General features: G+C 43.5%; 1 protein-coding gene across 5 annotated transcripts in view; it reads left to right on the top strand.

The window, feature by feature from the left end:
• Positions 1-15,022: 15,022 nt before the first annotated feature.
• NCAN (neurocan) overlaps positions 15,023-27,719 on the top strand; it is a 156,961-nt gene continuing 144,264 nt past the window's right edge. For all 5 annotated transcript variants that reach the window (XM_069964409.1, XM_069964406.1, XM_069964405.1 and 2 more), the window contains exon 1: positions 15,023-15,098. In XM_069964409.1, coding sequence (XP_069820510.1) covers positions 15,076-15,098 — 23 coding nt within the window. In that variant the 5' untranslated portion in view covers positions 15,023-15,075. The remainder of the gene's footprint in view (positions 15,099-27,719) is intronic.

Genomic DNA, 27,719 nt, shown 5'->3' with positions numbered 1-27,719 from the left:
CAAGACAGTAGGAGGGATTTAACAGTTCGGAAGAGCTTGGGATAATTGGCTAGGTACAAGGAAGAGTATGAGGAGGTGAGACGGATACCCAGGTATCCGATAGAATCACAGGACCACCGAAAATGGAAATTAGCCCTGAGAGAACGAAATTCGCTTTCAGGCAGGTTTAATGGAAGAGCCTCCGTCTTGGCAGTATTCACCTTGTACCCAGACAAGACCCCAAAGTCTTGGAGCAGTTTATGGAGGTTCGGGAGGGTGGTGGGTAGATTAGTTAGGGTAAGTAAGACATCATCCGCAAACAGCATCAGCTTGTATTCCTTACCCCTAATGTGTACTCCCTGGATATCCGCATTGTTTCTGATGGCCGCCGCCACAGGCTCTATGCAGAGCACAAACAGTAGCGGGGACAGGGGGCAGCCCTGGCGGGTCCCGTTGTGGAGGGAGAAAGTTCCCGAGGGTTGGTGAGGCATTTTAATGGAGGCCGTGGGGCGGGAATAAAGCCCCCGGAGGGCTGTAACAAAGGGGCCTGCGAAGCCAAAAGTCTGAAGGGTTTCAAAAAGGAAGGGCCAACCAAGGCGGTCAAATGCCTTCTCCGCATCAAGGCTTAGTATCAAGGCTCTATCAGCTTGTAAGTTAACCGCATCTATAATATTGGCAGCCCGTCTAGTATTGTCTGCTCCCTGTCGACCCATTACAAAGCCCACTTGGTCCTTATCCACCAATCCCGGCAACCAGAGATTGAGGCGGTTGGCCAAGGTTTTCGTGAAAATCTTCAGATCAGCATTGAGCAGTGCAATGGGCCGGTAGCTGGAGCATTCTAGTGGGTCCTTGTCAGGCTTGGGGATAAGGGTGATTAGGGAATGGAGCATAGAGGGGGGGGGGGGGAGTATCAGAGCCCTCCATGAAGGAATTAAACAGGGATACCAGCCGCGGGGCAAGTTGCTCTTGAAAGGTCTTAAAGTACAGATATGTAAATCCGTCTGGTCCCGGCGAGCGTCCCGAAGGAAGGTCCTTAAGCACCCCAGATAACTCCTCTAAGGAGATTGGAGCATTTAAGTGCTCAACCGCCTCCCGGGAGAGTGTGGGCAATCCACATTGTGAAAGGAAGGCTTGTATTTGTCGGGCTCTCGCTGCAGGGTCAGAAAGAAGGGAAGAGGGCAAAGAATATAGTTTTGAAAAGTATCGCTCAAAAATCGAGGATATATCTTTAGGGTGAAATTTGGTATGACCCAGGTGGTCTCGAAGGGCCTGCGGAGACTGAGCAGCCGAGCGGTCGTTTAGCATACGTGCCAGCAGGGTATGAGCTCTATTTCCCTTCTCGTAGAAGCGTTGCTTCGAAAACAGGAGCAAGCGTTCTACTTTGTGTGTAAGGAGGTCTTTAAGTTTGGCTCTAGCCGCGATCAGTCTACGCAGGCCCTGGACAGATGGTCGGGAGGACAGAGCAGCCTCTAAGACACCTATCCTCGATTTGGTCTCCCTGATAGCCTCTAATCTATCCCTCTTCCCCCTGGACCCCAGGGCGATGCAATGGCCTCTAATAACCGCCTTATGGGCTTCCCAGAGAGTAGACTGGGCTGAGACCGAACCTTCATTCTCGGCAAAGTAGGTCCTAATACAGTGTTGGATAGAGTCTTTTAAAGTCTGTGTTTTCAATAGCGACTCATTGAGACGCCAGTGACAGTGGCGAATAGGTGACAGTAGGGAAGCTAGAGAAATGCTGACCGGTCCGTGGTCCGACCAAGAGATGGGATCAATATTTGAACCTTTGAGCAAACGTACTGTAGGGATGTTGCCAAAGAGATAATCAATTCTCGTGTGTGTTTGCCGGGGGTGGGAGTAGAAGGAGAAAAGCTTCTCCCCAGGGTGCTCAATACGCCATAGGTCATAGAGACTGTGTCGTCGGATCAGCCTCCGGAACTCAGTAGAAAGCCGACACTGGTCGGGAGATGGTGGAGTTCCAGAGATCGAGTGCCTGTCCATCACCTCAGAAAAAGGGAGGTTAAAATCGCCTCCCAGGATCCAGGGCGAAGGAGGGTATCGAGAGAGGCGCCTGAGGACCCCGTGGAGAAAGGAAATCTGCTTCCTATTAGGGGCATAGATGTTGCATAGTAGTAGAGGTTTGCCTTGGATGGACCCTTCAATTATGATATACCGACCGCCGGGGTCTGAGTAGGTCGTCTCCACCTGTAGGGGACAGGTCCGGGAGACCATGATGGCTACACCCCCCCGTTTACAGCCCATAGAGGCAGAATGAACTAGTGGATATGAGTGTTTAGCAAAGTTAAAGGTGGCGGAGGCATCAAAATGAGTTTCCTGTATATATGCTATATCTGCCTTCTGAGATCTTAATTCCTGCAGGAGCAGGCGTCTCTTCAGATTGGAGTTTAGTCCCTTGACATTAAGTGTGATAATCTTAGCCATAAGGTGTGTAAGGAAAGAGGGCAATGCATGTGTAATAAGACTCACCAGCCCCCGTCCATCGGGCCCCAGGTAGTGGGAAGTCAGGAACGGTACCGAACCAGGGCAGCAATCTCCAGAACTGTAAGAAAAAGGGGGGGGACACAACAGTGGGAGAGACATGGAGGGAAGGGACGAGAAAGACAACACGACAAACACAAAAAAAGACACATTGGTACAGTAAATTAACCAAGAACAAGGGCTTCCATAGAGGAAAAAAGTGGCTGTGAGCCAAAAACCCACGCAAAAAATGCATGGGTGGGAGCAATAGGTCCTTCCTCTGTCCCCAAGGAAAAGGAAGTCTGGGGGAGGAAAGGACAGAGGGCAAACGCTCCTAGGGAAGCGGGGGAGCCAGGCAATGAGCCCAGAGGGAGAGGAGAACTAAAGACAACAACCACACAGCAAACGGAAACCAACAGTGTGGGTATTCCGTCCTTGCAGCTTTGTAGCTCACAGTTGGCAAAGTAGTGCACCCCATCAGGGGTTTGGCAAGGGTCCCGGCATCAACAAAAAATGGGACAAGGGAGAGGGGGAGGGGGAATCCCCAAAAGTGGACGGGAAATAGCCTGTCATCAGCGACCGCTCAAGGAGGTGATGAAGGGTTTCGGGGGTGAGGCCTCTGACGCTTCTGTCGCACAGGCCGCCAGACCTCATCAGGCGGGGGTGGAGGAGGTGGGGCAATCACCCACTCAGAGATCTGCGGAAGGGGGATATCCAGGGTTTCACAGAGGAGCGGCAGGTCCTCCAGGTCACGTAGGGTGGCCGACCTGCCGTCCCTCCTGGCCGTCAGGGAGAAAGGAAAGTTCCATCGGTACGTTGCCTGGTGATCCCGTAGGATTTGCAGGAGGGGGCGTAGAAATCTCCGTTTCTGTAGAGTGACCCAGGCAAGGTCCGGAAAGAGTTGAAGAGGCGCTCCATCAAAGTCAAAATCCTTCAGGGAACGTGCTTTGGTCATAATGCGTTCCTTTAAAGCAAAATCGTGTACGCAGCATATCACATCTCTCGGGTTGCCGTTAGCTGATTTAGGCCGGAGAGCCCGGTGAGCCCGGTCCAACTTTATCTTGTGGGAAGCCGGTTCCCCCAGAATAGTATTAAATATGGCTTCTAAAGTTTCTGGGAGATCATCAGCCTGGGTTGCTTCCGGTAAACCCCGGACTCGGATATTATTACGGCGTCCTCTATTATCTATATCCTCTAGATGACGTTGCACATCATTCAGCATAGATGATTGGGCCGCTACAGTGGTGTGCAGTTGGGCTATGTAGGCTCGGGTGGCATCATGTTCTTCCTCAACATCTTCAACCCGGTTAGTGATGTGCTGAATGTCTTTGCGAATTTCAGAGATTTCGGTTTTGAACGCCTCCTTAACCTCGGCTATCAGCAGTTGGAAATCATTTTTGGTTGGTAGTTGAGATAGGAGCTTATGCATGCCTCTCTGTGATTGCGGACCAAACAAAGAGGAGTCAGAGTCTGAGTCCCTGGAGGCCTGCCAGTCATTATTATCAGGGCAGGCATCTCTGGCAGCGTCTCTGGTTGTGGGCTGGGGTGGGAGCTGTTTGGGGGCTTTCTTCCTCATAGTGCTGACCTGCCCCCCCCCTTGAGATTGAGAGGAAACAGACATGGCCGACTGTAGCAAGACAGGGATGGGGGAGGGGAGAGGAGCAGCTCCAGCCACAGGAAAGTGGGCTCCCTCAGTTGTCAATGTAGCCCCTGATATTGTAGGGGTAAGCTGTCCTGAGGCTGGGATGGGAGAAGCCGCAGGGGGAGCAGACAGGTGGAGGGTAGGCAGTCTCTGTGGGGAGGACAGGGGCCGTGGAGTGACTGTGGTGTGTCCCCTGGGAGAGCAGTGCTGCAGGCAAGATGGCGCCTTCCCAGCAGCAAGGACCAGCTGAGGGGACCTGCCTTTATCTGTGCCTCCCTTACTCACACGGCTCAGCGAGTTCGCCCCCCCCGAGAGCCCCTGGAGAGGAGGCCGGCGAGCGTCTGTCAGTCCGAGCCGGCAGCCAGGGAATGCCCGATCTGGATCCCGGACCTCCGCGCCGGACACGTGGGCAAGATGGCGCCCGTCTTCCTCCTCTCTGTTGTGCCGAGCGCGTCAGAGGGCCTCTGCTCGTCTGCTCCAAAAAGGTGAGTGGATGAGTGACCGGTGGATCCGGCGGCAAGGCTAGATGAGCTGGGGACTGTGTCTGGTGGGTGGAAACCGCCACAGCCTCCGTCAGGGCGTCCGGTTGGGAGCGGGAGCTGCTGCTGGGCCCCGGAGCCAGGAACCGGTCCAGCGTCTGGTTGCGGCTCCTCCGGTGGACCTCCGGTATAGGGTGCTGCTGTCGGTCCTTGGGGGTCTTCCCCATGTGTGGGGGGGATCTTTGGGGGCGCCGGGAGTGCTAATTAGGGGCTGATTTACAGGCTGCAGGACGGAGCTCCAGCACCACACGTCTGCTCACATCGCTGGCTCGCTCCGCCCCCCGCTGCAGCCTCTTTAATGTTTACTTGCATGCATCCTTGCAAATGCCATACTATTAGTGCAACCTAAACTTATAATTTAGATATATCATATAATGGGAATTTTTGTATTAAGAATCCTTACAGCATGGTGCTTTAAAGAAAGCTAAAATTTTAATGTAAGGAACAAATAGGAGGCACACTTTGTAGGAACATGGTTCAATATTACTTTATTTTATGGCTGTACTTCAAGCCAAACAGTGTATTCTCTCCCTCCCTAAGCTGCTTCATTATTCTCTCTCTTTTCCACACCTATGGCCTTCCTCTCTATCTATTATTTGTTCCTGATGTCTCATCTCCTTAATTGCTAGCATTACAGTCTTTTCTGTAGGGTAGCTCTTGAACTTGTCTTCATTTGTTTCCCCACCTTTTTTCACTACATTCTTTTGTTACTATTCAGTATAGGCTTAAAGGGAACCTGCTGCTATGAAAATGCTATCTTATGTGTAGAGCAGGAGCAGATTGTTATATATCCTTATAGAAAAAGATTCAATAAAACTTGTAACATATTGACTAAAATTCCGGATCATTCTGGGAGTCCAGTGGACAGTGTCACTCAATGATAGGATCTCCTACTGGACTCCTAAGCATGGAAAAGTCAAAGATTTTAATCAATAAATAACAAGTTATATTGAATCTTTTACCACCAACATATATCAGCTCCTCCTGCTCTATAACATGATGTGGATAGATTAGATAGCATTTCCATGGTGAGAGGTTCCCTTTGGTCTCCTATTTCAGCCCATCCTATCTCTTTACCGTGCCTCTTCAGTGCTGTCTAATCATCAGCTGTGGTAGCTATTGAAAGTTTCATATATACAATACACATAAGCAGTCCACTGTACAACAAAAAAAAAAAATGAAAACGCCACTGGCACTATATTATGTATTTTGACATGCAAATTGCAAAGTCGCTGTCAGCTCAACACAAATCTAGAAATTGTTATAACACTACAACAAGGTTGGAAAAAAACAGCAGCCAATTATGGTTATCTTTATTATATCAAATGTGCTGAATCCAAATCTATATTCAGTTTTGCTGTAGCGCGTCACCATTTCTTTGTAATTTGATAAAGAATTTAACAATGGTATCATCTGATGCATACTAATAAGCCTAAACTAAACATGTTTATTAACGTCAAGTCACAGCTAATCACTATCATAGATCCCAAAGATGATGTAGGCCAAATTACAATTGTACTAATTGTTTTGCATGTAATTTGGTTACATTTGATATGTGTCACTTTGTTGTAGATTTGTTTACCAGAACTATATATTGTTGTAAAATAGCGCTCTGTGGATGGCCTACATAAAAAAAACTACGTCATGTGGTTATTAATAGCAATGAAATTATGGGGGACATGTATGAAAACTGCCTAGCTCTAAAACTTTTTTTGTTGTCCATTGCAACCAATCAGAGCTCTCCTTTCATTTTATTTCTATTGTTAAACAACTATTCTAATCATCTGTGGGATCTATGATATCACAGTATATTTAGTGATTAGATGAGACTTGACTGTAATAAACATTTTTAGCAGCTTGTTTGTCAGAGTTCATTCTCTGTGTACAGTCTCTTTAAATCTGAGACAGTTGGGGGGTGCGCGCCCTAGGAGGCGGGGACGCACATGCCAACCGGGACAGCAGGAAGTAGGCGAGCGGCAGGGTAAGGCGCTCAGTGGAGCCAGACAGCAGCGCCCGACCCCTGCATGTGGGCTCTGGCGTCCGCTGTCAGTAAGCAAAGAGGAGAAGTGAAGCAGCTGCGGCAGTGTTGGCCCGGAGCACGGGATGCCGCTGCGGCTTTGACACTCTCTGTCTGGCTTATTTACACTGCAAACTCTGTTGCCAGGAAGCTGACACCCTGATTCCTATTCTCTGGTGCTCGGTGGGTTAAAGGAGAACTCCGGATAGGGAAAATGTTTTTCTATTAAAAGTACATATTACACAGTACACATATTAAAAGTTATATAGATGTGTCTATGTAATGTATATTAATAATTAGATTTATTTGTATAGCGCCAACAGATTCTGTAGCGCTTTTTTTTTTTTTTTTTTACACAGCAAAGTGGTTACAATTACATATGATAAAATAAATTAGAATAAATAAAAATACAACATAAATATGAGACCAGCTCACGAGTCTACAGACTACGAACTTGGGGTTACATGAGGCACAAGTGCTTTATTTGCTCCTGGTCCAGCCATTGTACATAAAAGGAGCTGGACGAGCAAGTTACACACCAATGTCTTGTTACAGGAGAAACGTATAAAGTGCATGGAACCTTCGAAGATATAGTAGAAAGTGAGGAGACAACAGAAGGGCAAACAAGTTTAGGGAATGTTATAAGCGAGCCTGAAGAGATGAGTCTTCAGGGCACGCTTGAAACATTGAGTATTGGGTATGAGTCTGAGGTCTTTGGGAAGGGCGTTCCAGAGAACTGATGCAGCACGAGAGAAGTCTTGGAGGCGGAAATGAGAGGTTCTGATTATGGAAGATGTTAGTGTTAGATCATTAGCAGAACACAGAGCATGGGAAGTATGGTAAGTGGAGATGAGGGAGGAGAAGTATGGAGGAACAGAGTTGTGGAGAGCTTTATGGGTGAGGAGTTTAAACTGAATTATTAATTCAGTAGCCAGTAATTCAGTAGCCAGTGAAGGGACTGGCACAGGGGGGAGACATCAGTGTAACTGTTGGAGAGTAAGATGAGCCTGGCTGCTGCGTTCAGGATAGACTGGAGAGGGGAGAGTCTAGAAAAAGGAAGACAGATTAGGAGGGAGTTACAATAGTCAAAACGGGAGTGGATCAGAGCGGCAGTCAGAGTCTGAGCAGTGTCAGTGGTGAGAAATAGGTGGATTCTGGAGATGTTTTTGAGATGTACAGCAGATGACAGGAGCATGTAAGAGCTTGAATATAGGGACTAAAAGATAGATCTGAGTCTAGCATAACCCCCAGACATCGAGCTTGATGCACAGGGGTTATGCTAGTATCACAGACTGAGAGTGAGATGTTGGGTTTAGGTTAGTTAGAGGGAGGTAATATGAGAAGTTCAGTTTTAGAATGGTTGAGTTTGAAAAATAGAGAGGCCAAAGTGTTAGAGAGCGCAGATACAGTCACTGGTATTTTGTAGAAATGCAGGGGTGATGTCACGCGAAGAAGTGTATAGCTGGGTGTCATCAGCATAAAGATGCAAAAGGACGCTAGTTGATCTCAGGGAAATCAACCAAAACACCGCAGAGACACCATAATGTGTCTCAACGTCAGTGTATTCTAGTACATTGTCCCCTGGGAAATCAAATATGCAAAAGAACACTGCAGAGACACCATCACATGTCTCGACGTCAGTGAACTAGCCAGAACTTCCTCCGGGAAGGAACAACCAAGCCAAGGAATTTCTCTAATTAAGGAAACCACCTAAGCAAGGTATATATCCACAGACAGCTGTTTCGGGGTTTTTGCCCCTCATCAGTGTGGAGTAGGTTTCTGGCTAGTGGGAGCAATGACTAGTAAGTGCATGCAAAAGGACGCTGGTTGACCTCAGGAAAATAAACCAAAACACCGCAGAGACACCATCATGTGTCTCAACGTCATTCTAGAAAATTGCTCCCTGGGAAATCAAATATGCAAAAGAACACTGCAGAGACACCATCACGTGTCTCGACATCAGTGACGTAGCCAGACCTTTGGTTGATCTCCCTGAGGTCAACCAGCGTCCTTTTGCATGCACTTACTAGTCATTGCTCCCACTAGCCAGAAACCTACTCCACACTGATGAGGGGCAAAAACCCCGAAACAGCTGTCTGTGGATGGATACCTTGCTTAGGTGGTTTCCTTAATTGGAGACATTCCTTGGCTTGGTTGTTCCTTCCCGGAGTTTACTGGCTAGTTCATCACGTGGGGTCTCTGCAGTGTTCTTTTGCATATCAGCATAAAGATGGCATTGAAGACGAAACCTGCTGATGGTCTATCCGATGGCGGCAGTAAAGAGAGAGTAGAGAAGGGGACCCAGGACTGATCCCTGGGGAACACCAACAGTAAGAGGTAAGGGAGAAGACGTAGAGCCAGTGAAGGATGCGCTGAAGGAGCGGAGTCCTTGAGGCCAAGGGAGCTGAGCATGGAGAGTAGGAGCTGTTGGTCTACGGTGTCAAACGCTGCTGAAAGATCCAGAAGAATCAGCAAGGAGTAGTTTCCTTGTGACTTGGCCTTCAGGAGGTCATTTGACACCTTGGTTAGAGCAGTTTCCATGGAGTGCAGGGATCAGAAACCAGACTGTAGAGGGTAAAGAAGAGAAGTATCATAGAGATATTGGGTTAGGCGAGAGTAGACCAGATGTTTTAGGAGTTTGGAGATGAAAGGCAGATTAGAGACAGGTCGATAGTTGGCTGGACATGATGGGTCTAAAGAAGGTTTTTTCAGTAGTAGGGTTATAATAGAGTGTTTGAATGAGGAGGGAAAAAGAGAGGTTGAATTACCATATCTGTGCCATTCTGCCACACTGGTAGCTGATTGACATCCAGGAAGTGAAGAAAACTGGCCTCAGTGGCAATCCACTTTGTCTCCTGCTCCCTCTGTTCTCCCCCTCAGATCACAAAGGGGGAGATTTATCAAAGGGTGTAAAATTTAGACTGGTGCAAACTGCCCACAGCAACCAATCACAGCTCCTTTTTCCTTTCAGCACTGCCTAAAGCTGAGCTGTGATTGGTTGCTGTGGGCAGTTTGCACCAGTCTAAATTTTACACCCTTTGATAAATCTCCCCCAAAGACTACATGCCTCTTTCTCACATTGTGTGTGTTTGCTGAGAACAGGCTGATGATTCAGACACAGGGGGCAGGGGGTGATCTCACAAGAGGCTGGGCTGGATCCCCCAGTCCCCTGAGTGAGTTACCATCTCTGACTGGCCTCTCCAGCCTACACCTGAGCAGACAAGAAATGACAGAAGCAGCTGCTACAACTTGACTGGTTGTGTAACAGTCTCCAGTGAAATTAGGGCTACGTTTACACAAGTTGGAGACTTATTGTACTGCAGCGTCTTCACAAAAATGATGCAGGAACACAATTAAACGATGCTAAACTGCAGAGAGGATCAGAGCCAACACTGCCAATCCCACCTGGACAAAAAACGAGGCATAAACATTGTATCCCATGTAAGATAATATTAGGCAAAGTGCTTATTGTGGAGCTTAACTTCAAAGATAAAAGACTCTCGGTCATAATATGTGTGTGGAGATGAAAAGAAAAAAATATTAAAATTCTAAAAGTTCTTTACTTTATTCCACTATCTGCGTTACAGGTAGTAAGTAACAGTGTCCTGTGTGGTGTTGCAGGTAGAGAATACAGCACACTGTGTGGTGTTACAGGTAGAGAATACAGTGTGGTGTTACAGGTAGAGAATACAGTGTGCTGTGTGGTGTTACAGGTAGAGAATACAGCGTGCTGTGTGGTGTTACAGGTAGAGAATACAGTGTGCTGTGTGGTGTTACAGGTAGAGAATACAACGTGCTGTGTGGTGTTACAGGTAGAGAATACAGTGTGCTGTGTGGTGTTACAGGTAGAGAATACAGTGTGCTGTGTGGTGTTACAGGTAGAGAATACAGTGTGCTGTGTGGTGTTACAGGTAGAGAATACAGTGTGCTGTGTGGTGTTACAGGTAGAGAATACAGCGTGCTGTGTGTGGTGTTACAGGTAGAGAATACAGTGTGCTGTGTGGTGTTACAGGTACACAATACTGTGTGCTGTGTGGGGTTACAGGTAGAGAATACAGTGTGCTGTGTGGTATTACAGGTAGAGAATACAGCGTGCTGTGTGGTGTTACAGGTAGAGAATACAGCGTGCTGTGTGGTGTTATAGGTAGAGAATACAGCGTGCTGTGTGGTGTTACAGGTAGAGAATACAGCGTGCTGTGTGGGGTTACAGGTAGAGAATACAGTGTGCTGTGTGATGTTACAGGTAGAGAATACAGTATGCTGTGTGGTGTTACAGGTAGAGAATACAGTGTGCTGTGTGGTGTTATAGGTAGAGAACTATTATTATTAATTATTTATTTCTAGAGCGCCCTTAATTCCAGAGCGCTAAACAAGAGATAGGGGGGTAACAAACAGTAACAATACAAGATCAAAAACACATTACATGAAGGCAAATTGCAGACTGATACACGGGGGTAGAGGACCCTGGCCGTAAGGGCTTACAATATGTGTGGTGTTACAGGTAGAGAATACAGCGTGCTGTGTGTGGTGTTACAGGTAGAGAATACAGTGTGCTGTGTGGTGTTACAGGTACACAATACTGTGTGCTGTGTGGGGTTACAGGTAGAGAATACAGTGTGCTGTGTGGTGTTACAGGTAGAGAATACAATGTGCTGTGTGGTATTACAGGTAGAGAATACAGCGTGCTGTGTGGTGTTACAGGTAGAGAATACAGCGTGCTGTGTGGTGTTATAGGTAGAGAATACAGCGTGCTGTGTGGTGTTACAGGTAGAGAATACAGTGTGCTGTGTGGGGTTACAGGTAGAGAATACAGTGTGCTGTGTGATGTTACAGGTAGAGAATACAGTATGCTGTGTGGTGTTACAGGTAGAGAATACAGTGTGCTGTGTGGTGTTATAGGTAGAGAACTATTATTATTAATTATTTATTTCTAGAGCGCCCTTAATTCCAGAGCGCTAAACAAGAGATAGGGGGGTAACAAACAGTAACAATACAAGATCAAAAACACATTACATGAAGGCAAATTGCAGACTGATACACGGGGGTAGAGGACCCTGGCCGTAAGGGCTTACAATATGTGTGGTGTTACAGGTAGAGAATACAGCGTGCTGTGTGGTGTTACAGGTAGAGAATACAGCGTGCTGTGTGGTGTCACAGGTAGAGAATACAGTGTGCTGTGTGGTGTTACAGGTAGAGAATACAGAGTGCTGTATGGTGTTACAGGTAGAGAATACAGTGTGCTATGTGGTGTTACAGGTAGAGAATACAGTGTGCTGTATGGTGTTACAGGTAGAGAATACAGTGTGCTGTGTGGTGTTACAGGTAGAGAATACAGCATGCTGTGTGGTGTTACAGGTAGAGAATACAGCGCGCTGTGTGCTGTAACAGGTAGAGAATACAGTGTGCTGTGTGGTGTTACAGGTAGAGAATACAGCGTGCTGTGTCGTGTTACAGGTAGATAATACAGTGTGCTGTGTGGTGTTACATGTAGAGAATACAACACGCTGTATGGGTGGGAACTCAATGAAGTGATAAAGTACTGCAAATTTAGTAACACAATGAAACTGCAATGTGTGAACACAGCCTAAATGTTCTGCAACAGATTTGGGCAGGGAATGGGCAGGGTGGGGGACTGTGATGAACAGCTGAGGGAAAGCATTGCACTCTGGAATCTAAAGTACTTTGCACAACTGCTCAACCAGGAAGTACAGCCACACAATACAGAACAAAGACCCCCCCGAACAAATGGATTTTCGGTAGTTTCAAAACTGGGTTAGACAGGTAAGCAATGCTATATGGTTCTGCAGCAGGTTTATTTATTTACTTATTTTACTTCTACCTGGAGTTCCCCTTTAAGCTTTCAGGTGTTGCTATCTGGCTCCTGAGGCTTGGTCCACTCTGAGCACGGGATAATACCCAGTAATTGCCAATACAATGTATTTTTGGTCTCCAGCTACACCAGTGTTATCTTCCCCTTTGCCTTATCCTTCTGTACTGTGTTACCTCTTGTGCTTAAACTTGGACTGGACTCTGTTAACCCTTGCTTGCTGATTTGGATTTTGACATTACTTCCTGTTGCTGACTCAACTGACTGTTACTGGCTGTCTGACCTGTTTTGTTGTTATATACCTGTGTGTTCTGCCTACAGCCCTGTATCCCTAGTTAGGCTAGGGATTGTTGCCCAGTTGCTGCCCTAGGGTTAGCCTAGAGGGGCAGGTAGGCAGGGACAGGGGTTGCAGGTTGAGAGAAGGGACTGCCATTTTCTTGGACCCAAGAACTCTCTGACATTGTTAGTATGCATCAGATAATACCATGTTAAAGTTCTTCATGTCAATTCTTTGAGTGCAGAGCAGAGTGTGGAGGTGCCCAAGACATCACATTGAGACAGTGAGGCAGGTGGGATTTCGAGCGGAGTCCACGGCAAGGGTTCAGCTTGGAATTTCTGTTTTGCTCAGTGTGCCTTCACACCTCCCGGATCCGCAGCGGATTTCACGCTGCTGATTCGCATCCAGTCCCATTCATTTTTTATAGAGCACATAATCGCTGCTGTTGCCCGCAGCCCTGCCGTCCGCAGCCCCGCCGCCGAGATCATACATTACCTGCTCTGGCGACACGGCTGCATGTCAGGCTCCCGGCTCCCATCGGTTCCGCTCAGACAATCAGCACCACTGATTGGCTGAGCGGGACCCGAGCCGGGAGCCTTACATGCAGCCGCATCACCAGAGCAGGTAATGTATGTGCTTCGCGGCGGGGCTGCGGGCAACAGGGGGTTGAAGCTAATACTCAAAGCGGGATGTCAATCCCGCTGCGAGTATGTGCTCTATAGGAATGAATGGGACTGGATCCGCAGCGCATCTCGCTGCTAATCCGCAGCATGAGAGCTGCTGCGGATCCGGTAGGTGTGAAGGCACCATTAGGCTGAAAATACAGGTAAACAAATGCTTCTGTCTGTTCGTTTTAACGATTGTTGGGGTCTCCACAGCTGGACCACCACCTATAACATCTTTTGACTTATCATGCAGCCTGTCTCCTGCTATGAGTTGGCAGTGTGATGCTGTGCATCTCTCATGGTGGATTTCTCAGCACTGAGATCCAGACTGATCAAACCTTTTGACATGTCTGCATGATATGTCAAAAGGTTTTATAAACCTTAATTTTAAATTATTTTTTTATCTAATTGTGTGTCCTTCTCCTTCCCTGATGATCTTTTCCCAATACCTTTATGTTGAAATTTCCTATTTTATCTAGAATTTGTAGATTCTACATGATCATTTCTCTGTATTGCTTTTACAACCTTCCCTTATACCACCACGCTACTGTTTTGCAACCTATTATGCATCTCTGCTAGGCATATTGGCTGCCAAAGTCTCTACACAGTAATCCTGCACTGTATCTCTACTCTTTTGTTCATTGAAAAATCTTGTTGGTGAGATCTTCCAATACTGTACATCATGTGTGGCCATAGTATGTATGACTAGAACAGCAAATTTCCCTCAGATTTTGCTGCCTCCCAAACTCCAGCCTGATCCTGTCTGCCCTTTCTTTATCCGGCATTCTCCTCCTCATCACACTGATCAATTACTCATTCTCTATCTCACAGGCTCCTGCACATCCCATGTTATTTTAAATCCATTGATCAATTTTTTTATCTCATCTATCTCTTCCTGCCTCTGTATTCCCCTTAGAATGCACATGCCTTCATTCATTTAAATTCCCTTTCAACATTATAAATTGTCTGTTCCTGCCTAGCATTCTAGTTCACCTTTTCCGACCTTTTTAGAGATTCCCTGTGTTTTCTATGAAGCACATATATTGTGAAACTTGCAGAAACCTCTTTACAGAGGAAGGGGAATGAGTTAATCACACACGCCATCACATAGATAGCTATCCTAATAGATGCCCTGTGGTTGTATGTTTTATAAACTTCCCTCTCCACAGGGTAACAACCCCCCTGCAGTGCAGCACCTGGACACAGCACCAGTCTAGATAATAAAGGGTGCAGCTAAATCCCTACGCATGCTCATTACACATCCCCCCTCTTCCCTACCTCCTCTAAGGCACTGTGGAGAGAGCAGTATTTCTCTCATATCTCACATCCTATTGATCCCTGATGGGATGCTCTGTGACAGAGGCAGGGGATGCCCAGGGGTCCTGTGTGTGCAGCCTTTAACCTTAGACCCCCCCCCCCCTCTCCTTTCCCTGTCTGCAGATGTGAGGAGGATGCAGAGGAGCTGAATGCATGTTCTCTGCACACACCCCTTCTAAGAATTGTCTCTGCTGCTGCTGCATCCCCTGTCCCTGGTACCCAAACAGCCTGGATGCCTAGCCAGTCTCCGCTGCTCTGACAGCCAGAGTGCACCTTGCCAGCCTGACTCCCATGCTGGAGGGCTTTGTCAATGCATTCCTGAAGGCTTCATAATATGGCCCTACATCATCCAAGCAGGTAATTATTAAGCCTTCCTATTTCTCCTTTTATTAACTGACACCCTCCAATAGAACACATAAGACCCTTGTTTATTTAGGATTACTAAAGGCTAAGTGCTTTCAATTGTCCTTATGAAATCCCCTCTGTGTCCACCGATGCACTGCTTTAGCAAATATGTTTTAATAGGATTTATGCTCTGTTGCTCTGCCATTTTACAAAATGCAGCGGTGTTTTAGATAATCCTTTATCGCTTTTATTAGTGCTGAGGCTTTTCAATTAGGTGGATTATTGCTAATTGTTAATGGTGGTGGTTTTATTCAGCATTTCAATTGAAGGAGTAATACAGTAGAATTCATTAGAATATAAGTAGGGATAAAATTCTAAATATTATTATGTGTAATTATGTCTCAATTAAAAAAAAAAAAAAACATCCTTGGGATACTTTCATGCTTCTTGCACAAAAGATTGAGATTTTTTCATAGATTATTACTCTGTTAATATCAATGCAGTTGTGTGTGTTTGTGAGTGTTTAACTTAAACAGTGAGCGGCAATATCTGGTATCTACGAGGTTAATTTGTTATATTTGAATGTATAATATAAATTGATGCTAATACTATAAACACAAGCAAATCCAAAATAACTTTTAAGGACCACAAAAACATCTTTTAATTTGTATGCATGTGTCTCCTTTGTGGGCAGGTAGGTTTTAATGAATAAATGATGTGTGCTTTTTGTTTAGATGCCTACATGTTGCTAGAATATAGATTCTATGTTTGTAAGAGACAAGACCGCTGTGAAGAATGCATCTAGAATGCAGAATGACTCCAGAGTCACCAAATGTACATAGATACATGTCATTTTTATGTAGGTAGGTGGATGCACAGAAACCCATTGTGACAACAGAAAACCAATGTAATTGACATTTGTCACTCTATTTTATCTTCATGTGGAGCAGGTGGGCCATTAGATTCCAGTTGGCAGTCCTAGTGAAATTAATAGAGGATGAGAAGAATGGAACATGCATTAAAGTGTTTAACGTAATACAGGGACGTGGGAATTACTCATTCTTTTTACTCACTCGTAGCAGGAAAACAGCACAGGAATAATAGAATTGCTATAGAAAACAACAGATAGCTATGTAGTAAGCTATAAAAATAGGTGGAAAAATAATAGCTATGAGATGGCCAGAATGCCTAGATAGATAAATATTAGATAGATAGATAGATAGATGGATGGATGGATATAGAGACAGACAGGTAGATAAGAGACAGATGGATGCTAGATAAATAGATATAGTAGGAGAACATTGGGAAATTAATAGAAGATATGAGGATCATGATCAAAATATTGTGCACCTTCACCGGTTATCATTCATTAATACTTAGTAGGTAAATTTCTGCATATATATATGGTAACACAAAACAGTAAATAAAAGATATTCCTCCTTGTAGGGGTTCTTTCTGTGTGTCTTTTAATTCCTCTGCATTTTCTATTTCTAGCAACATTTTGGGATTTGGCTCTCAGGACATGACCCATAATGGTGTAATAGAGATCCCATTATTCCTGAGAGGTCACCCATAAGGTGATACTATTAGTATAAATAATACATTCACCAGTTCTATACAGTCACCAAACTTGCAACAAGGAAACACTATAAAGCCATATAGTAGATTATATAAATAGAGCGCTTTCCTTAAATTGAATACTCGGATTTGTCCTTTAGCAATGTTACCATTAATATGTATGACAAAAACAGAAAACATATACATACTATACAAACAGCTACCTAATGGTATATAGAATAGAGAGCTTCTGTTTTTCCCCCCAGCAGTTTTATGATAAAAATATATCAGCTTACATTTGTAATCAATATAAAAATCATACCAAAGTCAAAAAGGTCCTGGAGCTCCTTATTAAATAAATGGGTATAAAATATATTGCAACCTTATTGGTTTTTTCAGTCCAAAATGTGATAGCCCGGCTTTTTATAGGCACATTTGCTTGCCCTCGTCCTAAAGTTTAAACATATTAGGGTTAAGCTACAGTACATGACAAGTTTTGACAGCAATTATTTATTTAATAAAATGAGTAAGTTTAACATAGGAAATGGCATGTAAATGAGAGTGACAAGTCACAATTACCTTAGATGTTGTAATTTCTTATGTGGATGGCTTGTTCCAGCTCTGTTTGAGCAAAAGTATATCTTTCTGTATTCTTATATGCACATTGGTTTGGCTTATGACATAGATTATGATTAAAGTGTATGTATTATTTCATGTAAATAGAGCCAAAACCCTGTGGTGTCTGATTTCATCATTCATATTTATAGATGTTAATGTACCATTTAGCTGATACAGAGCTCCAAATTCCCTGTATAGAGGTGAATGATATAATTCTGGTTGCCTGTAACCACCACAAGGGGGAGCTCATGAATTATCTGAAGACAGATGCATGATTGAATTCAGTCAGCTCTATGTAAATACATATTTAGTAGTGTTGAGGGAACTTCAGAAAAGTGTCCAGGTGCGACCGCATGGCCGAACCGCAATGCTTGGCATTCAACTCCTGGTGTCTAGAGAAGTTTAATGCTGCCCTAGGGAGACCCGGAATACATGGGAGCCTTAGGGCTGCATTCAATATTTCCAGATGCTGGAAATTGAAAGCTGAGCATTCAAGTTCGGCCATGAGGTCGAACCTGGACACTTTTTTGAAGTTCCCTCAACACTAATCTTCAGTGTGATCAGACCTATGTGATCAGAAGTATAAAATGATAGCTAGTGTATGCAGTAATGCAAAGCAACCTTTTGCGGGAAGATCATATAGCTTAGCCATTAATACATCTAAAGTGACCTGACAGTCTGCAAATTTCAATTTCATGTTATTTTTAAAAAAAGAGTTTTATAAAAAAAAGAGTTTAGTCGTAAACTTAAGGGTACAAACACACTTGCCGGATCCGCAGCGAGTCCCCTCGCTGCGTATTTGCAGCGAGACTCGCTGCTGATCCCGGCCCTATACTTTCAATGCCAGACAAACTCGCAGCAGGGATGTTTGTCCGCAGCCCGCCCCGTTAACCCCCTACCGACTGGACACTATACATTACCGGGTCCCCGTTCCTGCTTGCTTCGGCGGTTCCCGGCCCCGGCGCAGCGCACTGATTGGCCAAGCGGGACGTGCAGACACCGGGAGCCCCGGAGCAAGCAGGAACGGGGACCCGTAATGTATAGTGTCCAGCCGGCGGGGGGGTTAATGGGGAGAGCTGCGGACAAACTGCGGAGTTTGGCATTGAAAGTATAGGGCCGGGATCCGCAGCGAGTCTTGCTGCAAATACAAATACTGCAAATGTTTGTACCCTAAAAGTAAACCTGCCATCATGGCTGCTGCGTGGTGGAGCGTGGTAAATTCTACACTCAATGGCTATGATACAGATGAGACTGAAATACACACAACCCCCCCATTGGATCAGAATGGAAGTTGCACGCATAACAGTCCCATGCATGTTAATAGCCACGGAGACCTGAATTTCCTCCCACAGCCTGGAGTTCACCACTGAGCCAGCAGCGGCCATGATGACAGGTACACTTTAAAGACATACTGTGTGGTTAATAACATTTTCTTCTCACAATCCGAGACAGAAAGAGACAGAGAGAAATGCTTGTTCACAGATTTTTATGTTTTTAGCAGAAAGCAGCAACTGAGAACTGGAGGAAGGAGCTTAAAAAGATAATAACAAGTATGGAATGAATTGCTAGCTTCACCATGGGCAGCAACATATGAAAAGTTATGTTTGAGTGGAATACCCCTTTAACTGCCGTCCAATTTCTTATTGACTTCAATAAAGCATAATATTATATAATGCACTTTGCTGTTTTTACAGTTTCCTGCATAACTGTGGGTTAATGCTCTCTAGACCTAATATTAATACCTTACCATAAGATACATGCCATTAAAGTGCAAACTATGCAAGCTTTGCCATTAACTCAGAAAGATATATTACTCTTTGAATCCCTGAGGCACTGTAATGAAGCAGCCGCACTGCTCTGTCACTACATTGCCGTTGAGATTCAAAGAGTTTTCCCGCTCCTGGCATGATGCATCATGCCGGGGAGAGGAAACATTCCATGACAGGGCTTCCCCGTCCATAGGGCCCATCATTTTGCACTTGAGTTTTAGTTTACGTCAAGTATTAGTTCAGAAAAAGACAATGGCCAACATTTACTAGAACTGTCTACGTGCAAACTAAAACTACACAATCTTTAAATGTGCCACATTTATCAGGCTTTTTTATAAATCTGTCACACTTAAAGACTGTCTATTTGTAGTTTACACCATCTATTGCGTGGCTTGAAGTCCTTCTAAATTTTTTACCAGATTCAGGGGATTTTTTGATGCAACTTAGGCCATGCCCGATTTTTTGCATAAACCGTGCCCATTTTGTGCCCATTGTAGAAATGTCTAAACAGTATCTAAACTGTATAATAAATGGGCGGAAAAAAGTCCTGTGGGTCATCTTTTCAGACAGAATTCTGGTGGAGACACATTAATAAATGTGGGCCAATGTACCCAAATTTGGTACACCATTTTGGTGCATTGGTTCATTTTACGCCACATCCTCTTCATGGTAAGCCTTACTCTCTTTTTCAGGTATAGCAAATTTCCTGTTTATTTTGTCACACACAGCAAAACAAATGTGCCTCTATTGCTAGGTGCCAGCATTTGGTGCCTGTAGAGGCACAATTCTGGCACATCAGACATAGTAAATGTGGGCCACTGTGTATTGTTCCTGAACATGAGTAAGGGTATGGTCCTCAAGTGCAAAAAAAACTCCAAAAAAGTTCAGTTTCCAGCTCCAAGTGACTTCAATTGGAAATGCTCAAAAAATTGAAGCCTTAAAGCGACTCTGTACCCACAATCTGTCCCCCCCAAACCACTTGTACCTTCGGATAGCTGCTTTTAATCCAAGATCTGTCCTGCGGTCCGTTCGGCAGTTGATGCAGTTATTGTCCTAAAAAACAACATTGCACAGGTGTCTTAACGATCCAGCACATGTGCCGGGCTGACACAGGTGGGGAATAGGAGACAATCAGCCTGAAACATTCCTAATGATGAGGAGGGTGGAGAGGAGGGACAGAGAGGTTTTGCCAACCTAATGCATACACAATCTAGGACGCACCCATTAGGCACTGGGCTGCAAGTTTCAAAGTGTTTTTTTAGGACTTTAACTGCATCACCTGCCAAACGGACCCCAGGACAGATTTTGGATTAAAAGCAGCTATCCGAAGGTACAAGTGGTTTGGGGGGTCAGATTGTGGCTACAGAGTTGCTTTAAAAAGCATTGTTTCTTACACCTATTTACTTTAATAGAGAATTGCAAAAACAGCACTGACAAAAAGTAGCACTAAAGAAAAAGACATGTTACTTCTTTTTTTAGTGCTGAATTTTGCTTCACTGTTTTTGAACATAACACATTGAAGTCAATTAGAGCTTGAAATCATGCATATTGTGGGGCTTCTTTATTCCTTCTGTGGATCTCTTTTTCACTTGTGAACATATCCCAAGGCTGTGACTTTAGCACCACAGCACCATCACTCAAGCAAGTAAATGGGGTTGTGTTGTGACCCACAACACAACCCTATTCACCTCCGTGAGTGGTGGTGATGCAAGTTGGTTTCTTGTCGTGTGACCAGAAATCTTTGTGTAGCCCCAGCCTAAAGCTATGTTCATGTGTACAAAAACATGTTTCCCTCCCTCTAAAACAAGTGTTTTGACTCCTTCAACTATCTTCTATTGATTTTGTTGGGAGAACAGTTGTAAAAAAAAAAAAGGGGGGGGGGGACTATCAGCAGGTTTGATGAATATATCCTGTTGATATGTCCCTATTGCCCAGGGGGCGTCTCTTGACTTCATCCTCTGTGTTGTTCCCGTGCACTCAGTCGTTTACTCCTCAGTCTGATAAGACCATTAGAATCACTGCTCCGCCCCCATAGCAACAATCCTGCCTGCTCTGGGCCGGCCTGCTTCATTGATTATCATTGATTAGGGGCAGGCTGTCCGGGAGTGGCCTGGTGCTATGTGGACAGTCCATTGCTCCTAACGGTGCCCCAGTGCTTACCGTCTTACCAGACCATGGAGTGAATGGCTATGTGCATGGGAACAGTGCTGAGGATAATAGTAAGAGAGATACCTTCATCCTTGGCGCCTGCAATAAGGAAATATCAGCAGGCTAGAGTTGTCTAACCTGCCAATAGTTTCCTTTTAAAGCCCCACTGAAATATTACATAAATTGGCTTGCAACTTGTTACTTTTGGACATTACTGGATGGTTTGGGCATTTCTCCTGAGAAAAACAAATCATGAAAAACACCTCAAAAGAAGCATCAAAAACCTTCATTTTAAAAAGAAACTAGTAAAGAAGCACTAAAAAATTGGGCAGTTTTGGATGCAGGTTTTACTTGTTCCTCATCAAGTTTTTTTGTTTACACATGTGAATATTCTCTTAGGGGTTGTGCCACAAAGCAAATGTGTGTCACATACATATCATGTGAAGGAGTGTGAAGGTACTGTTTTTAAGTAAATCAACTTACTTCCCTGTACTGTTGTTCTCCCAGTTGATCTGATCACTTCCATTTCCTCTTTGAAATGTGACCCTGCTGTTCCCATGCAACAGAACACACACTTTTCCACAGTCCCCCTTGCTTGAGTATGCATTAAAGACCAATTACTGATACGTATGTGACCGATGTAGAGACTGCTTTTGAGCTGAGCATGAGTGACCCACCTAAGTGGGTGCCCAAAAGCGGGTCGTAACCATAGGCAACAGGCTATCAAAACCAAGCATATAGGGATTAGTGAGTATGCTTGAGCATATGTTTCATGTAACATAATGCATTGATTTAAGAGTGCTTTTTTTATCAGTGTAGACAAAAGGTGATGTACATATTGCTTATATCAGTTTGCATTATATTGTTAAAGAACTAACAGGAATTAAATATAGATTATTGTTAATGTAAGTTTTCCCTGAAACACCATTTTTTCATCTAAATAGGTCCAAAACTCTCTGCTGATAAATTTCTTTTGAGATCATTAGATCTGTTGTAGCGTTGCTTTTTTTTATTACAGAGATCCAAATCCCTTTAGACTAATGATAAACTTCTGTAACCACTATGGGGAGTTTAAAAGCTTACAATATACTGTCTATACATTGAACACAATACTAATGTGGTATTCGGTAAAACGCTGTTCACACAATTTTTTTTTCTCTCTGTTTTTGAAAAGACAAAATGACGTCCATCATTTCGCTGTTTGGCCGCCCTTCGGCAATGATGGCTGTTGGTACATTATTCTAGTTTAGGTGGACTAATTGTCCTTTGGGTGTGTCTTTAATGGAAAAGTCCATTGATAATAATTAATAATAAAAACAATGAAAGCAGTGAAAAAAATAAAAAAAACTGTATGTCCACTGCTTGCAAAAGATGTCTGAAAAGAATTGTCATGATCGTTATTTTGACATCCACGCTGACAACGTCCATTATTTTATACACTGTGTGCATTGGAAGTCCATCATTTCATTGACTTCAGTGCATTGCATTGAAGTCAATTACATTGGAAATGACTGGAAAAAAATAACTTTATCATGATATTCTAATTTATTGAGAGGCACTTGTATCTATCTAAAAAAAAAGCTAGATAGGTTTGGTAGAAAAAGTGCTAGATATTAGTTGCCGTAGAGAGGATGATAAATGAGGGCAACGGATAAAAGGAGGAAAGCATTATATTATATTGCTTGACCTCTGAGTATATTAGATGTGAAATGATAAAGGCTGGTAAGAAGAGTGAGTCACATGGTAAATTTATCTAAAGAAAAAGTGTAGATGTGAACCTGCACCAGATTCATTACAATAAAATCACAATCTGTTAAGGTTTAGTATACTTTGTTTGCATTAACAACTACTAGTTTGAAATTTTCATTGTTTTGTAAAGATGTCCTAACAGTCGTCATCCTTGTAATTTAAGGAACCACTGTACCTCAGCTTTACTTTGGCTGTTGATGAATGATTTCTAACTTCCAGTTACAGTTATCGCTATGAGAGGGGTTTAAGGTGGCTAAACATGTTAAAAAAGGGGGTGGGGGGGAGTTGAAGATCATTTTGGAGACAGCCCTTCTCCATTATCTTTGGGGCAGGTTCATCGGGGAAAGTTGGTGTCCCATCTTGGTTTGCTTTGTATGGGTGCTAGTTTGAACAGTAGTCTAGAAGTTCGTGCACTTGACAACTGGCACCCATTTATTAACTAGACTACTGTTCAAAATGGCACCCATACAAAACAAACCAAGATGGCACATCCACTTTACCTGATGAACCCGTCCCAAAGATAGTCTGAAAGGGGGAAACGTAGTGGTAAAAAAGGGTGTTGATTATCTTGCTAATAGATTAAGAAGCATATTAAGACAACACAGTCTTTCTAAGCAATCTTCTGCAGATTCTATCTGTCTACAGTATATAAGGGCCACAAACATGAAAATATTGAGTAATTTGAACAAATGAATGACAACAAATGTTTTGAATCAATATCTGCTGTTTTGTTGTCATTGTTTTCCTATACATCTGTATAGAGTAGGGACAGCCCCCTGCCTATATCAGACTTGGGGATGCCCAGACCAGGGGGTCTCATTCTAGTGACGAGGCAGGGCATAATAGGGAGGGTGCACACCTGTGTACCCACACTTTATGCGACACTGTATATAATGTATATTAACTTGTTTCACAAGGAAATCCCTCAGCAGATCACTTTTATAGAGTAGTTTTTCTTGCTTATTTCTCAATAGATTAACCCTTTGAGGACCAGGCCCAAAATGACCCAGTGGACAACAAGGCCATGTAATGGCTTGTTTGTTACAGGAATAGTTGTACTTTGTAATGGCGTCTTTCATTTTACCATAACATGTATGACGGAATCCCAAATATATTATTTATGAAGATATAAATTGGTGAAATCGTAAAAAAGAATGCAATATGGTAACGTTTGGGGATTTCCTGTGTCTACGTAATGCACTTTATGGTAAAAGCGACATTATACAATTATTCTATAGGTCAGCCCGAACACAACCATATGAAGGTTTACACAGATTCTCTAATGTTATACATTTTTTTTTTATGAAATCCCTTTTTATGGCAATTAAATATTAATAAAATGGGCCTATTGTGACGCTTATAACATTTTTATTTTTTCACCTATGGGGCTGTATAAGATGTTGTTTTTTCCGCCATGATCTCTAATTTTTAATAATACCATATTTGTGAAGATCGGACGTTTTGACCACTTTTTATTATTTTTTTTTTTATATATAATGTAACAAAATGACCACTTTGACCACTTTTTTCCCTCTTGTCGTGTACACCGTTCACCGTTCGCAATGACGCTTGCTATATTTTAATAGATCGGACAATTATGCACGCTACGGTGTATTATATGTTTATTTATTTATTTATTTATTTTTATATGTTTTATTTATATAATGGGAAATGGGGGTGATTTAGACTTTTATTGGGGGAGGGGTTTTGGGGTAGTGTGTTGGTGTTTTTAACTTTTTTTTTACACATTGAAGTCCCTTTGAGGGACTTGTACATACATAACTTTTATTTTACACACTGATTACTGCTATGCCATAGGCATAGCATTGATCAGTGTTATCGGTGCTCTGCTCATTGAGCCTGCCTGTGCAGTCAGTCACACTGCGGGGGTCCCGATCGGTAAGTGACAGGGGACTCCCGCTGTCACTTACACTTAAACGTCGCGTCTGCAGCGTTTAAGGAGTTAATGTCACGTTGCAGCGCGATCACTGCAGCGTGTCATTAACGGTGAGGTGCCCCCACCTGCTATGAACCACTCTCCGCTCCGGAGCGCGCTTCATAGCTCAGGACGTACCGGTACGTCCAGGGTCGTCTGGGGACAGACTTCCAGGACGTACCGGTACGTCCTAGGTCATCTAGGGGTTAAAACATATCTGTTGTCTTCACATTGTATGCACAGTGGATGGTGGTATCATATGGGAAACATGTCCAAAGTTCAAGGGGTTAGTTAGATAAATAAATGCTTTGTAAGGCTATGTTGCAAAATTGATGCAAAATATCTGTTGTTTAATAAAGAGGGCCGTAAATAATGTTCATAAACATTATTGATGGCTCTCTTCTTGTAAAATTACATCTGTTATTTTAAAAACAATGAGCGGTATTTTCGATAAAAAGACGTTGTGTGAACATAGCTTAAATCTGATTACTTTTACCTTTGGAAGAAATTTTGTCACTTCTGTACTATAAGTAGTCAGTCACTTTTATTAAGAGTGGCTGCTTAGACACATTGCTAAGGCTAGAACCAGAAGAATGGTCTGAGCCAAGAACAATGGACGGAAGCCAATTGTGTGACATATTGTTCTTTTGCTGTGTTATAGTAATCTCATTCAGTCTTCTCCCTCCCTGACTGACCCATTGTTTTTAATGCATGTCATAAACAATCTTTCACATGATAACTGGCAATGGTTAAATAATCTACTACTTAGCTAGAACAGTTAGAAGCAGGAAAGTAATGTATTAGAAGAGAAAATGTAGGTTGACCTTGGAACTCCATTTTACTGTTTGAAATGTAGAAAATAGATGAATGTAAAAAGAGTGTGCAGATATTACTGGCCATCCATTATATTAAATCTTCTCTATTCACATTCAATGATGTATTTAGAATTGTACTTTGAATTAGGCAGTTTAGATGAACTCCTGATATTGCAATTCTCTGCAGTGCATTCTGGGATACTTTTTTTTGTTATATTTTGCAAAAATATAGCCATAATTTAACCTCAAAAACATTGTGTGAACATAAAAAAACCTTTGACATATAGTACATTTTCATCAGTTGGAGTCGGAACGGCCGGTCTCATATGTAGTGTGAACATAGCCTTACACAAAAATTTTAAAATATATACATTTAATGCATTGATTTTAATATACAAACAGATGGGAATAAATTTTATGGAAAATAAAATACATGTGACATTTTTAATTTTCACGGCTTTGACTTGGGGGCAGTATTACTATATGGAGACACAGGGGGTCATCATTACTATATTAAGACATTATTACTATATGTATACAGGACCGAAGCAGGACAGCTGGATCCAAGGCAGGAATCAGGGGAAGGAACCACAGGCATGAATCATGGACAGGAATCATGGGCAGGAGAGCTGGGACCGAAGTTTAAGGATAAACAAGCAGATGCTCAAATTACCACTGGAAAACTTCACAACTTATAGGGTCACTATATAGCAATGGATAACACCTCAACACCTCAAGTTAAACAGGAATACTAAAAATAATATCAAATAAGCTGTTTTCATTAAAGAAATATATTTTGGATATGGTTAAAGGGAACCTGTTAGCACCTAGACCCATGCGCATTTGCAAAATGTCTGAACATACACGCAGCCCTTGACAGTAGCGGTGCGAAAATGGAGCAAGTGCAAGTGGAGTGCAGCCGCCACTTAATATTCATGGGGGAGAGGAAGGAAGGAGGCATGCCAGAGTGCTGCACATACACGACTCCTCATTGACACTTAATTACCGTACAAGAAATAAATATGTGCAGCATCCCCTCCATGAATGCCTAAGGCAAAGGTAGCCTGCTATCTAGTGAGCCGCCACTTAATGCACACTGTCAGCACCTCAAGCCGGGTCCGGGTGCTGACAGGTTTCCTTTAATACATATAACAATTCAGTAAAGAACATTATTTTAGATCAGTGTACTCATACGTTGGTCTTAAATAAAGCCTGTTTCTATTCCCCCACCCCAAGCTGGTGGGGCCTGTTGCAGGACTTGTGCAGAAATACGCCTGCTCCAGAGCAGGTGTACATTTCTGCATGGTTTCTGCATGTTCCTAGGCATAAACCATGCTAGGTTAGCCCTAGAGGAGGCCACAACTTCTTTCCACCTTACCACACCCTTCCCCCTGCCCACCTATCAGGCAAGCAGGGCTTACCCCTGGTGTATGCCACTGAAAACGCCTCTTCCATGATGTACACAGGGGGCGCATAATGATAAATGTGCCCCAATGTGAAAAAAGATAATATTTTCTGATATTTCATCCCAATAAATGGCGTACACAGGTGTTCTCTTATCAGTTGTGACCAGAATCAGAATGCATTTATAAAACAAATCTTCACACTGAGCCACAATCTGCTGCCGCATTTTCTTATACCATAACATAACCTCTTAAGATCCCCCTATGACGAAACCTAGAGAGGTTAATGAAAGCGCATTCTGCTGTAATGTTGGAGATATTAAATATCACAAGAGATGGGGATTTCCATGGCAACCAAACTATAGAAAGAGATCTCTCTCTTTCTCTCACCACACGTCGAATCTACAACATCCACCAGTAGTTTATGTTATATTGGTGTGAATGGGTTAATTTTTTTACCATAAAAATGTCCCCCAGATGTATTAATTTACCCAGTGGGAAGGAGATAGGGTTGGCTGAATTCCTTGCTAGAATGTCCTGTATAAAGAAAAAAGAAGTCTGCTACAGGATGTCCACTAGACAGGACAAAAGAACAGACAGTTGGCATTAAAAACAGAAGGAAACCATGAAAGAGTAGT

The sequence above is a fragment of the Dendropsophus ebraccatus genome, chromosome 3 (genome assembly GCF_027789765.1).
Source record: "Dendropsophus ebraccatus isolate aDenEbr1 chromosome 3, aDenEbr1.pat, whole genome shotgun sequence".
Classification (NCBI taxonomy): domain Eukaryota; kingdom Metazoa; phylum Chordata; class Amphibia; order Anura; family Hylidae; genus Dendropsophus; species Dendropsophus ebraccatus.
Note: the sequence above shows the minus strand (reverse complement) of the source record. Positions and strands in the feature narration are given on the sequence as shown.